The sequence below is a fragment of the Apus apus genome, chromosome 15 (genome assembly GCF_020740795.1).
Source record: "Apus apus isolate bApuApu2 chromosome 15, bApuApu2.pri.cur, whole genome shotgun sequence".
Lineage (NCBI taxonomy): Eukaryota > Metazoa > Chordata > Aves > Apodiformes > Apodidae > Apus > Apus apus.
The window spans coordinates 10,903,395-10,920,692 of NC_067296.1; the positions used below are offsets into that span (position 1 = coordinate 10,903,395).

The 17,298-nt window shown below is 37.4% G+C and overlaps 1 protein-coding gene across 2 annotated transcripts in view; it reads left to right on the top strand.

The window, feature by feature from the left end:
- The window catches only part of GNAS (GNAS complex locus), a 144,005-nt gene that overhangs the window by 55,821 nt on the left and 70,886 nt on the right, over nucleotides 1–17,298 (top strand). For both annotated transcript variants that reach the window (XM_051633053.1, XM_051633054.1), the window contains exon 2: nucleotides 2,323–2,395. In XM_051633053.1, the coding sequence (XP_051489013.1) occupies nucleotides 2,323–2,395 (73 nt within the window). The remainder of the gene's footprint in view (nucleotides 1–2,322; nucleotides 2,396–17,298) is intronic.

The window sequence follows — 17,298 nt, forward strand, 5'->3', positions numbered from 1 at the left end:
TGTCAGCAAATGGGTTGCATTCGTAAGAAGCAGAATTTCAGAAAAGAGAAACATAATGGGCTTGTCTGGATTTTCTTTCTGTTTTCTTTAGTTTTTGTGGCTGAAAAATTGTTTAGATGCTTATAAATAAAAATATGCAGGTGTTTAGCTATGGCTGTAAGGTCATATGTGTGCGTGTGTTTTAAAGTGATAGTTCAGCTGTTGCAGTTTCTAACAGTAACTGTCAAGAATTGTGGACAGTCTGTAACACGAACTCAGGAGTAAAAAATAAAAAAGCTCACATCCCTATTATTATGTTAGGTTTACTTTATAAGCCATGAAATATAAAACCAAGTACTTTGAAAGCATTCTTAGTATTTTCACATCATGTTCAAATGAGAAGAGCTGCTGTTTATACTGCTTTTTGTAGGCCCCACTGCTGTATACATGCTTGCTCCTTCTGCCACAAACAGTCTCAATGAAATTAACGGAACTCTCCTTGGTGGTGAAGTTAAGTGTATTCATAATTGTTGGTTACAATAGAGCCTTAATGAGTAGCCAAATACAGAAATAAGCTTCCTCAGAAAATTAGGTGTAATACTTCATTTTGGTTCACTGGTGTTGTATCTGACCCAGAGAACCCGAGTATGTCAGTACTGAACTGTATGTGTTTATAGCAAAATCAACAACTGTCTCCCCCTGTTCTTGGCCTAAGTGAAGTAAAGATTTTGGTTGCCAATGCTTACAAGATGTGATTTGGAGTCACAGCTGAAATCTTGTATATAGGACTATAACATACACTACTATTCCTGAAGAATTCTTAGTTGTGAAGAGAACCCAGTCTCTTATCCTAACCTGAGACACTCAGTCTTGATTAGTTATGCTGCGTGTCTTTATTGCGTGGTGCAGTGTCCCTGAAGGGACAGAGTGTGTGTTATAAAATAGTAATTTAGGGAAGAAATAGCGCTTGCATGAAGCATTGTAGATTAAAACTGCTCTCTTAAGTGCTTACAAAACATCAGCAAGCAAGGAGAGGAAGAAGGAGTAAGGCTCTGGAATTAAGGTGGCAAAATACACAAGCAGGTTTTATGGAGAGAAGAGCAGGACTATTAGGAATTCATGCGGGAAAAGAAAAGGAAAGAAGGGCAGAGTGGAATGCATCTGTCAGAAAATGAACTTTGAAATATAACTGCTAAAATACAGTCTTGAACATGAGACTCAAAATGGAGGCTTGTGCTGTCAGTGAGTGCTAGCAGAGGCCTGGCATCCTGTAAATACAAACTGTACCTCTGTGCCTTTTCTGCCACAGACACATTTTCTGTTGTTGAGACATAAGCTAATGAGAGGAACGACAGAGTATCCAGGAGATGTAAAGAGAAATCTTCCTAAATTTTGCCAGGTTGTGATACTACCCTTGCAAATATATGTTTGGTTTATAGAGAAAGCTGCTGATCTGGCTGCATGGAACAGCTCAATTAAAAGCTGCTGCTTGAGTCTTTTTAGCGTGCATGGAAAAACGAGTACTATAGGCAGATGGGTTGCCCTGTGCACTGGCATCCGTACAGCACAGCAGAAATAACATACATCTACTTATGGAAACTGGAGTAAAGTGGAGTGTTGTGGGGATTTTTGTACTGGAGCTATGTGAGGGAATCAGGGAAGAGCCAGGGGGTTTGTGTCTTCGGAGCATGCGGCCACAAAAAGGTGGCCTATGCGTTTTGTTGCGTATGTGATTGATTTGGAACATGCAGAGAGGGTGGGAGGTTGCTTACAAGACACAAATTATGAGACGGAGGTTTCTGTAGCTTTGTGGGTGGAGACTTAAAGGGGGTGCATTCCTTTTTCACATGTGAGTATCCATGTATTCTATTCCTTGTGATTTAAGTTCCAGTCTTTTGACTGGTTGATGATCACTGTAGCCAAACTTAAAATATTTTAAGGATCTAACAAAAATGCTTCGGTTTAGTATGGACTTCAGACAGTTTTTTTCTCTGTCAGATAGCTAGTGAGAATGCAACCAGATTTTGACAATCCCTATCTTGTTCTCTATGAAATGTTGTAGTTGTCCTTTTTCCTTCCAAACCCTGCAATCTGCTTTTAACGTTGACACTGGAAAAATGGACAGTGAAATGATCCAAGATTCAGATCTGACACATGACTCGAGCGGGGCATTTATTTTTAGCTACAACTGAAGTTTCCAGTGGCAATTACTCCTTTTTCTTTCACTTTTCAGTCTTGCACTGAGTAAACCAGCTTTCTTGGTTTTACCCTGAAGAAAAAATTCTAGTGTGTCTCTTCATCACTCATGCTTCCTTCTGAAATTGATTTACTTTCATTTTCTAGGTGCTGGTGAATCCGGTAAAAGCACAATAGTCAAACAGATGAGGATCTTGCATGTGAATGGATTTAACGCTGAGTAAGTGCATTTTTTTTTCACTTCACAACCTACCTCATGTCTGTGTGCACTGCAGAGTAATCATTGCTGCTGTTTTATATCTTGGCATATTCTTGCTACTGTTTCATTGTCTCTAGAATTTGGAAGTGTGTATTTAGATGAGATGAATAGACATTAGCTTGAAGAAGTCATGCACCAATAATAAGTGAGAGCTGATGTTATAAAATTATTTGTTAAGGTTCAGTATAGCTAATTTGATTAAGGCTTAAGTATTGTGTTTTGGTTTTTTTAACTGCAGTTTTTTTCACAACATGGCTGACACCGATTTACCTCTGCTATAGCACATTGATTCATACTGCTGTAAACGTGCCTTCTGTTACTGTACAAAATTAATGCAATTTTCTTTATTTAGAGCAGGTAAAGATTTTTTCTCTTTCCTCACAAAATGAGACTACTGTGAATTTTGAGTGGAATAGGTTTGATTTTCTTCTCTCCTGTTGTGTTTGCTTGTCCAGATGTTTGTGTTAAATTATGTTTCTGAAAGCTTTTCTTGTTTGTACCTAAAATCTGTTAATTATTTGATAGCTGTGAGGAGGGGAATGGCGTTAGGAGAAGGAAAACGGAAATCTATTATTTTGTCTGAGAAAGATTTGTGTCTGCTAACTTTTCATCTGACCTTGCTAGGGAGTAGGAAGAGATTCTTCAGCATGTTAGTTTATGCTTGCAAGGTATATGAAAACCTGCTAAATTAATTCTAATTGAATGAAGATGTTGGAATTTCAGAGCTTATTCTCAGTGTTTAATTTCTTTAGATTGTATTACTGGTTTTGTCTTGTTTTCAAACAGTATTTTTGTATTGGCGTCCTCTGGCTTCTGTGAGTCCTGTTTTTTTGGGAAGATCAGGGTTTCACTAGTCTTTCAGTAGTTAATTCTTTACTGAGAATGTCTTGAGTTTAGAAGTCTAGCTGAAGAGCTTGGACTATACTTCTTCCTAATCCCCAAATGCTAGTTCAGGGTAAGGTACACAGTCTTTTGGAAGAAAATTCAATCTGATTCATAATAAATTATAAATTACATTCTGTGCTATGTGTTTTTAGTTCCTCTTTACGGGTAATATTTTTTTTAAATTCAAGACACCTCTTAACTGCTCAGTCCTGCATCTTGCTGCTGCTGACTTGTCTCCATTGTTTTGGCTGCTCATGTTACTAAAGACCTCTTAAAGGACTTGTGGGACTGAAAAGATTTGCATAAATTGATTTTGATGTAGCATCTCTTAACATGAGGTGCTAAGTAGTCATTGAAGGTGGAAATCAGGGATCTCTGGCACCTTTAAAAGTATCAATTCATTTAACCAACATTTTCCTAAGTTTTCTAAGCATACATATGCTCTTAAAGAGATTATGCTGCTGTGTAATGAATGGTGTATTACATTAGATACCCAGATAACTGTCTGAGCCCTGCATACCCAAATTCGTGCCACACTGGGAGCCCAGAAGCCCGTTACACAAAGCCTGCTAGGCAGGGCCTGGGACACACTCTGGGATTTGCAACAGTGGTGCATTCCTTGAGTATCTGACTTCTGTGTTGTAGGTTGGAGCTGAGCTGAGTGTGCAGCTGGATTCCAGGGCAACATGGAAAATTTGGCCTCAGGAGCCTTTGCTGGCTTCTGCCTCCTCCTAGCAAAGGGATTTGGATTACCTAGCAGCCCGATGCCAGCACAGCCCTGCTGCCACTCACAAGGCGTACTCCAGTGTGGGAGCCACACTTGAATTGCTGGGGAGCTGCATGTGGGTCTGGAGCCATAGGTTGCCCATCCCAGGGTGGATTGCCTTGCAATCGGTCCTTTGAGCTTGGCCTTCTGTGGGTGGCACGTAGTGGAACATTCAGGTGCATAAAAGTCAAATTTAGAAGTGGTACATTTAAAATGTGCAATAAATAAGTTATAGTGCATCTAGTTTTAGGGTTGTTTTTTTCCCCAAAAATAATGAGGAGATGGTAACATAAGCTTTGCATGGGGAGAAGGCCACTTTTCAGTGTTCTGAAGTTCTTGCAAGTTACATGTTAGTCCTTAAATAACTTGTATTTTCTTCAAAGTATGTAACTGCTCCCTACATTCTCCTGCTTTCCCTGCTATCCTTTTTGCCCAGTTAATTCCTTTTCTGTCCTATTTACCTTGTGGAAAAATGATGTGGTATTCAGCTAAGTGAGAGAGACAGCATGGAGTTTTTTTGAAAGAGCAGGAAAAGTAAAGCATTAATTTTCTTGATGTTCTTATCAGCCATTCTAGAACATAAGCTTGTTTGCATGCAACACCACAGTTGTAATGAATAACAGCAGAGAAGTAGTGAAAACTAGTATGCTGGAGATTGAGAGATTTTTTAATATTAATGTTCATGTATGTAACTAGTTTTGAATTATTTCTGTTGATGTAGCTTATTCATATGGCTTGAAGGAAATCCAGTTTCAAGTCCCAGCTAAAACTTCTTTGCCTTTGATTTGGTTGCCCTGTGATAATTGATGTTTGAAGCAGAAAGAGGATACTTGTTATGAAAGGTGTCGCCTAGTGTGCTACAAACAAGGGAATCAAAAGGTTTGCTTCAGTGTTACTCAAATACTCTTCCTAATTTCTGGTGACAACAGTATGTCTGGTGCTAAATGTACCTGCTTCCTTCAGTGAGTGTGGCAATTTTTTTAAAGTTGTTTTGTTTTTAGGATTCTGCCCCTAAACAGATGGAGGGACAGCTGTGGTGTGCATTTAGGTGAATTGGCCTCATGTAAAGCTGTAGCATTTAACAAGGTGACATCTCTGTAGTTCTACAAAACTGGAAGAATTTCCTCAGGGATTGCAGTCCTTGATCGCTTCAGCTAATTAATTATTTGAGGAACTGTATGGAATTAAGTGTTCCAGGTAATTAATATGCTTGATAGTTAAAAATGCTAAGGTGAATTTTAAGGTGGTTAAAGTTCTAGCTAAGTTAACTACAGTAAAGGCTGGTTAGGTTTTTTTCTCAGTGTTCCTTTTATAATCTGTTGTTGAGTTTGAGACAGAAGTACATTATTTATTTGCTCCTGTTGTGAAGGTGGCGTGTGGGAAGTAGCAATGCTGTGGCATTGGTAACCCGAGTAGAGTACTGGAGAAGCAAGACAAGGTCTAGAGCACAGGTTTTTCCAGATGGAGTTTTTGGGCAGGTTTAGCCCCCTTGCTTAGCTCTTGCAGGATGGCTTTGCTGGACCATGCTGTCAACCGACATTTTCCTACAGCTGTTTCATCAGTGATGGGAGTGTGGCTTTCCCACAGCATTCTTCCATTGTGCCTCCTCTTGAACATGGAAGAGTAGGGTTTTAAGCATAATGAAAACTATGTATCAACCAAATTTTCTGCTCTTTGCATTGCTGCCAACAACAGAGCCCCTTGTGATGCAGAAAGGGTTTAAATCTGGCTGGTAATAGCAGGAAGCCTGTGACTTCCCTTCCTTTCCTTCCCTACCTCCTCAGCACTTCAGCTGTCTTTTCATGAGGCTGTTGCAGAGGAGTAGATCTCTGCTGTTGCATACTGTGTTTTGTGGACATTTCACTGATAAAGTGGAGCTAAGACCTCCTCTTTTTGACTGTGCAGAAGCTCAGATGCTAATCTGTATGAACCAGAAAGGATTAAAAATGGGAAAGGGAAGTAAGGAATATAGTTGGAAGTATGAATGTAAATATACAATACCAGTTGAAGAGGGGGAGAAAACCCAGTTCTTTTCTGTGTTGTCACAGGGCTGGGGTTCTTAGCTTCTAAGTTGTCTTTCCTCTCTGATCATTGTGGGTTTGGCTGACAGGCTCTAAGGAAAGGGTGGTTGTCATGCATGATTTTAGAAAGTGGGAAATTGACAAGGGCAATAGTGTCATGGGAAAAACTGGGACAAGCAGAAATATTTAGAGATAAATAAATTGGCGAAATATAACAGGTGAAATCCAGTACAACAATTGACAAATAAGGAGAATGTGCCTTTGTGATTAGTAAGTTTGGATATTGTTTATGATTCAGTAAGTCTTGAGATAGTAGGGAATTTTGGGTAATGCTTCTTAGTCTCAATTTTCCAAATGATGTTTTATAATGATGACTTGATTTCTTAAACTGGTATGCTGAAGAGTTGAATAGGAGTTTGTGTATTATTCTTTCAATTAAAATGGCAGAAGCAGAACTGAATAGCTTTGTTTTCAAGACCTAGTGATGACAAATATATTTGCATCTCTCTTGTACTTCTACAATTATTTTCTCTTAGTGGGGAAGTTAAAGACAAGTCACCCTCAAAGGTTTGATTTCTCACCTGGATTTACTAATTTGTGAGGAAGAAAAAGTAGTCATTGGTGCTTTCTAATCTTTATATATCTCATCCACCAAAAGTTGAACTGTAGTTTATATCACACAAGACAGGAAATTATGTTGTCTTGTCACATTGGTCAATCTGGTTTGTGACCGAAATAACTTCTCTCTTGGTAACTTTATGCTTCTGGTATCTGATACTGTGTTTTGTTTTCTAACTTTGGTCTTTTGATGTGTGAGATTTTATGGAAGTGCATGCTATGAGTGAGGAAAAAGTATAACATTTATGACTAAGTATTTAAAAATAATTAATTCCCTCTTAATGGCTAATATTAGTTTGTATATACAAACATTATTGCTCTGTTTTCACAGTTCCTTTAGATTTGTGTTCCAATACCATGTTTCTAGAACGGTCACATCAGTTCCTTGCCAAGAAGTAAAGTGACTTTATTGTATATTACTCTACTGGCAACAAAATTATTTTTTTCCTGGTGTTTGAGTAACACTTGAAAATTGCAGGGGGAGACAGGGCTTTGTGTGTGTGATTTCCCTCCCCCCTTCTTTCTTTCTTTGCATCACAATGTATATTAGGAGGCTTCTGCTGATTTAAGGCAGAGAGTTTGAGAGTTTTGTTTTTTTTCTTCTCAACTCCTGTTCCAGGACACAGAGGAGGTGTTACTGTGCTGGAAAATTTGTGTGTACTGTCTGTTCTAGACTACGAAAAGTTCCATTCCAGCTGAACAACTAGTTATGGGTTTTGATCAAAATTTGTGCTGTAGAACATAAAGGGAAGGTGTGGGTAGAGAGGGGAGCAGGATATGTGTTTCAGTCTGTTTTAGAGCTTGTCCTAAGAGCTGACACAGTTGGGTATTTGAGTTTTGTCAAAAGATAAGAATATGCCAACAGCGACTAAGTACTATGATTAATAACTCAATATGACATAAAGCTTGTAAAAGTATATGCAGAATGTTTATGCAAGTTAAATATAACTTCCATCGGCTTGAAAGAAATGGGAGGTAATATCTGGTGATGTTAAACAACCTAAGCAAACAAGAAATTCCTTGTTAGGATCTTTAATGTTGTGTTTATGTGCTTGAAATTATATTTTATTTGGAAATACTTTTATTTCTACAAAGGGGAAAATTCCATTTGCTGAAAAAAGTAAACCTAAACTCAATGAAGCATCAATATTTCATTTTGTCATAAAGAAAAAAAGGAGAAAAGTTTCCAGTTTCTGGGTTTTTCAAGTTTTTTGTTGTATCTTGCTATAAGATATGAGACATTCTCCATTAGGAACATGTGCAAAAGTTTTGCGTTTAGATCTGCTACTTGGGTGTGATTTTGAAATACTGTAAGATGAGCTTTCAGAACACTTTGATAGCTTGTAATACCTACACTGAGCCTTATTTGGCAAGGAATATTAACATACTGTGGTGCTGTATTCTAATAGTGAATGGAATAACTCCTTTACCTTGCTCAGAGGCATTCTGAGATCTAAAAATCATTTTAAAATTTCCATGTACAAGTGAAGTGATTTTTTTTTTTCAAAATGATGCTATTTAGGTTCTTGTAAGTATTACAGAAGAAAGATATATGAAGGAATCTAAACTTTAAAATGTTGGTTAGTTTTATCTCTTTTTAGATGCTTGTGGTAGGCTTCAGCTGACCATAAATGGAGAGATGACAATACAGTATTGAAGGAAATCAGACTTTCGTTTTTACATTGTGTTATTTTCAACTGCCTGTTTTGTATGTTTGCTTTTTCAAGAAACTTATACTCAAATAAAAGAAGGCAAGTGAGAATTGAAGATAAAAATGTCTTTATTTGTATGGGAAACAAGGTGTTGCTCATACCAGAGAATCCATCTTATCTGTATTTACTGGTTGGTGGAAATACTAAATTCTTCTAGCAAATCAGTATTTAAGCTACCAGTTTTATATGTTCCATGTTGAGAGCTCTCTGTCCTTTGAATTACTGTTCTTGGCCTTGCAACTTGGCATTTGTGCTTTCAGTTAAATATATCAGTTTTCTGCTTTAAAAACAACAGCAGCAACAATACATTAGTAGTCCCTTAAGCTAAATTTGCATATGTAGCATACATTATTTGGCATGTAAAGGGCCTGGCCAAAAATATAGTAGTAGTTCTACTTGGTTTGAGGTTTAAATTCCACAAAAGCTTTTTTAGTATGCATAAGCAGCTACTGACCTAGTAGAAAGCTTTATAGTTGGTGTTGTAGAGGGCTTGGAGGGCAATAACTATGAATAGTGGAATAAGCGTGAGTCATGTAACCTGAGATGCAAAAGAGCGGAACAGAAGAGAGCCTAAGACTTAGCTATGTGGCAAGCGTTGTGAATGGGTCTGGGAGGATTTTGACTTTTGGTCATAGATGTGGGATTTTACCTGTTAGTTTTGGTAATAACAGATAAATGAAAATAAAACATTTCTTACAGAATTTTCAAGTTTCCTTTTACCTTCTCAAAACACAAAAAAACCCCAACTTTTCTGTTAGTTGTTGAGCTAACAAAGTCTGATTTCTGTAACTTGTTCTGTCTTCTAAATCTTTTCTGCAGTAGTCCCTCCTAGTCCCCCAGAGCATCTGCTGTTCCTCCCCACTGTACTCACAGCTTTCCAAGCATCTCCTGTTTCCTCCAGCCATTGCAGTCCTGGTTCTAGTCCATGGCCCTGGTACTCCCTGCAACACTGATGTCTAGATACTCCTGGATTGTCCTTTCCTTCATCTTCCTTTTCTGCTTTTCTTACTACCTGCACAAAGTCACCATGTGCTGTGGCCTGTGTAAATCTATGTGAATTCTTCCTCCTTTTCCACATTGGAGCACTAATTTTCATCTATCTTCTACTCGGCCTCTGATTTTCATTTCTGGAAATTAATCTCTGCAACAGCAACCCTCCTTTAAGGTTTGGTTGAAGTTCAACAACAGCATCTGAGAGAGAGTGAGACTGAGAGAAAACAGCTAAAATAAATCGTGCTCTTCCTCAATTAACTCCAAATATTTCAAAAAATATTTTTACCTGCACGTTCATGAGTTAAAATGGTAGTGGTGTTTTTCTCCATTTTCTTATCTTAAGCAAACATCTACTAGTATAAGCCAATGGACTATATTCTATTTAACTTGTTTTTAAATAAATCACAAACTACATTAAATGCCTCCAAAAACTTCAGAGAATTTAAAATTAGGACTCCCTATGGAGAATATTAAATATATCTATACATTAAATATGTATCTATATTCCACACTTCAGTGTTCTTTCTGAAAAAAAAAATCAGTGTACAGATTATCCCCAGCTCTTCTGAAGAATTAGACCTGCACAGTGATTACCTTTTCTTGAGCCAGTGTTACAGAATTGTGAAGGATTTTCTCTTATAGTATCTCACTGGATTATTTCTTGCCCTGTATAATTTGGAGATGCAGACTGGGCAATACTCTGATTTTCCCAGTAAAAAATCCAATTTTACTGATTTATCCAGGTGGATGCTTGAATTACTTTATATATGAACAGAATACTTTTATAATCATGAAAGGTAATTTTTTTTTGTGTTAAAACTATACTTTCACATTATTACGGTCCTTGAAGATTCCCCTTGCTTCGTTACAGAGCTACATTTTATCTGTTCCTAGTCATCCCAGCTGGGGAGGTTTTTTCAGTTTCGTTAGGTTAAAACCTCTAGTGTGTTTGTCCCATAAGATATAATTTATTATTAATAAATGCTGTGCCTTTCTCAGCTCCTTCTAGCAATCTAGATATGAGCGTTATTTCTTGTTCCGTTTCTTAGGCTGCTGGGTGTGCTGTGTTGTTATGGTCTCTGTGGGATAGGTTCAGTAAGAGCAAAGATGTGTCCTCTAATTTCCCTTCTCCTGGGATGGGAGAGCAGGTTTGTGGGGTTCTGAGGGATTTAAAAAAAAAATGAAAAACACTGCTCTTGTTCCAGTTTTGTAAGATCAAGGCAGACGTAGCTAATGCTTTGAAGTATAATCCAGCAGGCAGATTTATCTTTATCTTTATTTTTAGATATATCATGTGTTTGTACACTAGGGTTCCTCAAGTCCCGTCTCTGATGAGGAGCTGAGATACAGAAATTGTTCAGCTTAATCTTGTTCACTCAAAGCGCTCAAGTTGAAATGAAGGAATTTCCACTGATGATGGTTGTTTTCTTTAAACGTAACTTGAATTGTGATGTTGAAAATAATATGCCTTCCATTATACTTTGACAATTGAGTCTTGAGTTCCTAGGAAATGCAAGAGTATTTAGGATACGGTACCAGTGTAGCTGCATCAGCTTTTAATAGTAACTTCTACAATCATACTCTAAACATGCAGTTAATTAGAATTACCTGTTTACAGCTGAGCTTACTTAGAAAATGCAATGTTTTTGACAACTAAGGGGCAAAATTGTCTTCTTTTTGAGGATTGTATTATTAGTGGAATGCCTTGATGAGCTGCTCTGTTTTAAGGTGTTTGCTGTTAAAAGAAGTACCAGAAAATTTGTGACCCTCTCGCTTAGTTACTACCTGTTGCTGACTATTCTCCAAAGAGCTATTTAGTAAGTCAATTGTGTTCCCTTGTCTTTTTCTTTATGGCACCAGAAACTAATAATCACTCCCAGCTGCACCCTTGTAGCCTCCCAAGTGTGGTGGGTTAACTAATGGAGCAGGTAGAGGTGTGCAGTGTATCTGGTGTAGTCCCAGTGGGTCCCACTTAGCTTTGAGTGGTGACTTCACAGTTCCCTGCGGGATTTGCTGTTGCCTTTTTAATCATTGTGATTTAAGTACTCACTTTGTGTCTCTAGGTCTATACCCATAGATACAGATTTGTTTCCTTCAAGACATTTTAATTTTGTTTTGCCAATACAATTATCTATATAATAGGAACCTTCATATTAATTAGAAATGTTGCAAGGAAATATGTATCAGTGAAGTTGGTTTCTTCCATAATTTTGTAATAACAGAGGATGCTTTGCTTGTATCTTGCTTGATTTTTATTTAATGTTTTTTAATACACAAAAATGAGTACCAGGACATTTGGCAAAGTAAGTTCAGGAAACTATCTGTAAGACCTGTGTAGTAACCCTGATAATTCAAATAACTTAAAAAATAAATGTGCTATCTAAATTTGATTTAATGTGGTATTACTGTGGAAAAGTTAAACTAATTGACTTAATGAATTTTAATTTAATTGCATAAAAGTGATTGGCATAGCTTCACATATTTTATGTTGCTTTTAACAGTTTAATACCATTAAGATAAAAATGAAAACTTACAGTTGTAACTTTTTAAAATAAGCAAAAGGTAGTAATCATAAAGACTTAGCCTTTTGCTGAAAAGATTTTATTAAATACCTTTTACTTACATTTTTTATTTTGTGAAATGAGAATACAGTCTCGGTACTGCATTATTCATTAAAAAGCCTATAAGTGCACTGCAAAGCTGAGGAATTACTTTGTTGATGAGGGAGAAAACTGAAAGGAGAGAGGCTCAGTTAAGTACTCAGGTTATGATACTCTGACCCAATCTACTGTACAAGTCCCAAGTCTACATGCAGCTCAGGAAGAACAGCTCTAGTGCTTGTGTCCTGGCCTACACTTCCAAATATTTGACAAAACAGCTGCAGAGGTGAGTGTCAATAAGACACTGATACTTTGTCTCAATGTACTTTGCAGCAAGCATGTTGTACAACATGTGCTTTATGGGGTTATTCAGGGATTTTTGTTGTTAAATTTCAGTAGTGTACAAGTTACTGATTTTTCAGTACTGGGTTTTGCAGCATACTAAAATAGATACCTGTAAATTAGATGCAACCTTTTACTTTTGGTATGTAAAAATGATTAATGCTGCTTCAAAATAGTTACTCATAGGAACACATGCTGCTTGTGCTGAACACTGTAGTTAGAAATTCGTTCCATAACTTACATAATATCACGCTTAAAAATTGCTGGTTTGCCTTTTAGGTTTTTTATTTGAAAATGGGAGGGAAGTGTGTCCCTGCACTCTTAATTTCCCCAAACCACTGGGAACTTGAGGTGCTCCATACTGCCTCTGTTTTGCCTTCACTTAATTGTATAGTCTTCATTGTATGTATCTGCATCTTATGCAATCATGTGTTTACATTGCTTATGTTTATCACCAAAGAACTTCATAGCATTCTGTTAGCTCGTATCTTTTTTTACACTATATTTCTGGAAAATACGGGGCTAGAGAAAAGTAAAAAAGGCTGAGTTTAGTAAAGGGTTTCTGCTTATTTTTCACAATTGTAGGGAGTCAGAAAACCACTTGGAAATAAGGTAGGCAACTGTAAGGTCTGGCTTTTTCCTCACAATTTTGTTCATACTTTGGAAACATAAAGCCAACTTCATGTGCTGCAAATTACCCACTTCCTTTGCAGCTATGTGCTTTTGTTTTTGCTGTTAGTACCCTGAACATCACTCACTATTATCTGTGCAATTCTGAGTTGGTATTTGAAGCCTGGAAACCCTGAGTGCCGTGCTTGCCTGCAGGCATCAGGGAGGTGGGGAAGCGTGGGAGTTGACTTTTGGTTTTGTTTTTTCCCTTTAGGTAGTTTTCTAGTTTTGTTTTGTCACTGTTTTCACTTCCTTCTGAAGCATCAAAGGTTGGACGGGGTCTGAGGTGATGTTAGAGGATCCTCTTCTGTGCCTGACTGGTTGATTCTTACTCACATGATCCAGATAAAGTTAGTCGAAGAGCTTGATCTAAGAAACTCTTTCACCAGGGACTGTTAGGCATGTTTCCGACTTCTGCTGCATAAGTCTTTTTTGACCTCCTTGAATTATTAGGGCAGACTTCTTGTAATCAGTTCTCTGCCATTGCAGGAATTTTGATCTGGTTTCAATTTGTGACTTTCATTAGAAATTGTTTCATTTGAAAGTTCAACTTCATACTAAAGTATATGAGTAAGCACAGTGGCCTCTGGGACACTGAAAGGCAGACTCAAATATTAGTTTCTTTCTGACCTAAAACTCTTCAAAGTACTTACTGAATGTCTGTATAACCTGGTTGTTCCTTGCTATACTGAACTGCTAACCCATGTAAAAGCCTTGATTCTGAAGTCTCTTCTGTACAGGCAGGCACATATGTGCCTGATAAGGTGGTTAATGGAATTGGTGGGACTCCGTGATTATGGATGTCTGTATTTTCAAAGAGATAGCAAAATTTAACCTTAGTGTAGATAATTTAAATTAGTATGGTTTGAACGCATTAGTATCTCTTAATGAAACCAAATATAGTTCTCTTCAGTTCCATTCATTCTGGACCTTTTTTCTGATACATCTCACTAGTTGCCAAGCAACCTCAACAGTAGTTCTGCACATCCAGTAGCATTAAAAAAAAAAAAAAAGTGAGTATTTGTTGCTGAAAATAAAGATGCCTTCTGATGACATGAATGAAAAGTTACAAGAGAAGAAGTGGGGAGTGGTGAGTTTGTAGCTGACGTTCTAAAAAAGCTAATAATATTTAGCACTAGTAGTGTTTTTTGTTTTCCAAGCACTAATCAAGCAACCGTAAGATTATTAAATAAAAAGACTTCTTTTCCTTTCAGTGGGTGAAGCACAATTATTTTTATGCTTCAAAGAGCAGAGGGCAGGGTTTAGTTCCAAGAGGACAGGAGTTAGTTTAGGGTATGTATTTCTTTCTCTGACCTGTATTGAATTCCTGTGTTTCTAGCTGGACTGCTGGAAGGCCTTGGAAGATTTTTGCTTGTTGATACATGGCCATCACTATCTGTTCATTTCATGCTGATGCGCCTGCACTGTGTTGAATTTCATTAAAATATTTATCACCTGAAGTGCCTTCCAAACTAGAAGTAAGATAGATTGTGTGTAGGTCCTTTATTACTTGATAATGCTGTAATGTTTATAAAGCAATAAATAGAGTGGGGGTTTTTCTAATTGTTTTCTTTGCAAAATGTGATCTAAACAGCAAACAAAGTACTATAGCAAAGGAGATCACAATGAAAATGAAATGGGATTTGGGAAAAGGATTCTGGTTTTCGGTTCTTCAGTTTCTATGGTAGCTTAATTTCAGTTTAAAAAGATAACTATGTATTACTTGTAGACTGACTAAAGCAACATTATTGAGGACACAAAGAAGTTACAAAGTACCTATATTAAGATTGTCTTATTTGAGTTAGTTTTAATTTTGAACACCATTGCCAATGACCGCCTATATGAAAAGGTAATTTAAAATTTTATAACTAATTCCTAAAAAGCAGTAAGAAATTCTAGCACATTTTTTAAAAAGCAAGTTCTGACACTGTGAACAGTCACTTTCCCTCAGTCACAGTCTCTCTGGAATTAGAGTTGTGTGCCATTAAATTGTCAGTGAATTAAGCTATCTCACAGGTTTTCATTTGGGGGACTGTTGGTCCCAGTCAGAATTAATTGCTTCCCTTTAATTTTTTTCTGGAAGTGATGGTCTTAGGAATGCGCTTACTTCACTTCTGAGTGAGAGTAGTAATAAAGGGATGTACTGCAAATGTGTCAGAAATGTGGATGTGTTCGGTTTATATACAGATTAGGTTGTGTTCTGAATTACACCTTCAGTGTCCATGAAAGACACATACATCTGTCAGACATACTGGACATAGTGAGGCTTTTATGTGCAGGGTGTTTTTGTGCTAAGTCTGGTTATACACTGGATGTCCACATAGGTGTTTCTGTCAAGAGGCTTCCATTTTCCTGTGGATCAGGAACAAGAAGAAAACTGTGTAATATAGGACGCATTTTCTGTGTGGTGGAGATAAACATAAAAAATGAACACTTGGTGTGCAAATTCACAGCTTATCATTGCAAGGCAAATTCATGCTGTCCTGCTTCCACATGAGTGGAAGATGTTTTAAATGTAGTGTGATACTTTAGGCTGTTACTAAGAGAACATAAACATTTTGAGTTACAGTCTGTGTGTTCATTGCCTGCATCACAGACCCAAAGAAGTCTATGCCTGAGAAGAGCTGGTTGTTGCTGTATGTGTGAGAGGGGTGGTACATTATTAAATTCAGTTGCAGTGAATTTGACTGGTGGTAGGTTACTTGTTGCTTTTAATGTAAGGACTGAAAACGATACTAGGTATTTTCTGGCTTTAAGGATAAGTTGGATTAGTGAAGGCATACAAAAGAACTGCTCTTGGAAATAGTTAAAACATAATGAAAAAACATCCCAGTGTTATGTAGTAATTTTACCATGTTCAACATCTAAGGTTTATTTGTGTTGGACTAAAATTTCTTTTGACATCCTGCAGCTAATAGAGGTAATTTAGAGATAGAAAAGTAGTCTGTGTGTGATGTGTATACAAAACCTGCTTGTAGTGGTGGTATTTTTATCCTCATCTTCTAAGAGAAAAGGCCAGTCCTAGTTCGTGCTTTTTTGTAATGCATAAAATGCGTGGATTTTGGCAGCTGTCTTTTGCCTCTAGGGTTATAAGTAGGTTTGTCTGTTCAAGATGTGTGTAATTAGTGTATATATGTGATGTGTTAGCTGCTGCACCAGTATTGCCATGTAAACTTAGTTGCCCTTTTTTATATATACATATTCTCTGTATACCTAGTTTTAAAAGGGTAAATACTATAAACTGGTTGCTCAAGAGTGGTATGCTATAAAAAAAGTAATAAGGACATCAGTAAAATTGTTGGAGGTAGTAGTAAAGCTGCACTATAATCCTTCTACCAATTTATTGAACTGTAGCTATTGTTATCTATGACAATTAACTGCTACATATTGTATGTTAACCCTTTGTATAGTAGTTGTGTGTGGAGTGGTGCTCAATATGACTGCAATACCTTAAACTTTAGGTTTTCAAGCAAATAAATGTGTGTTATCTGATAGTTTGTTGCTTTTCTCTTTTTGTCTAGATTTGTTTCAACAAAAAAAGGACACCCAGTTACTTTATGGAGAGCATCTTTGTCACAAAAATAAATACCTTTTTGCAAAATGAAATTAAATACGTGACTTCAGATTGTGCTGTAGTATCTTTAAGAACCGTAATACTGCAGAAACATTTAAACATTGAAATCTCTACTTCTTGGATTAGGTTTTTTAAAAAGCTTCATTTGAAGTTATTATAAAAGTGAGTACAGTGTAATTGTATCTGAATGTTGCTGGACTTCTGAATTCAGTGTTAATTTTGTTGAGTAAATGTACTGAATTAAGATTTGGTAGAAGGCAGCTTGCAGGTCCCCTTGCAGTTGTTACCTGTGAAGGGGCTTGCTGGATGTGGTGCATCATCTGTCATCATGTCCTTCCATTGCTGCTGGAAGAGCAGGTTAAATCCCCATTCAAAAACTGCCTGTTTCAGGAGCTCGGCACAGCCTGTTTAAAGACTCAACTGCCATTTATGTGTTGTGGAGATAAGTTGTGTGTGAGTACAGTCAGAGGTGTGGGTCCAGGCTCAGCTGTTTTCTTCAGGGGCAGCATCTGAGCTGGTGCAGGAGCAGCTGGGAAGGCTCTGCGGGTGCCTTTTGGACCTGCCTTAGCTCCTGGCACTAAGGATTCCTGGTGTGTGCTGAAGCAGTTGTCACAGAATTGTAACATGGGGCTCCTGTGCGATGCCGGGTGTGGAAGGGTGTTTTTGATTCCTAGAGCAGTTTCA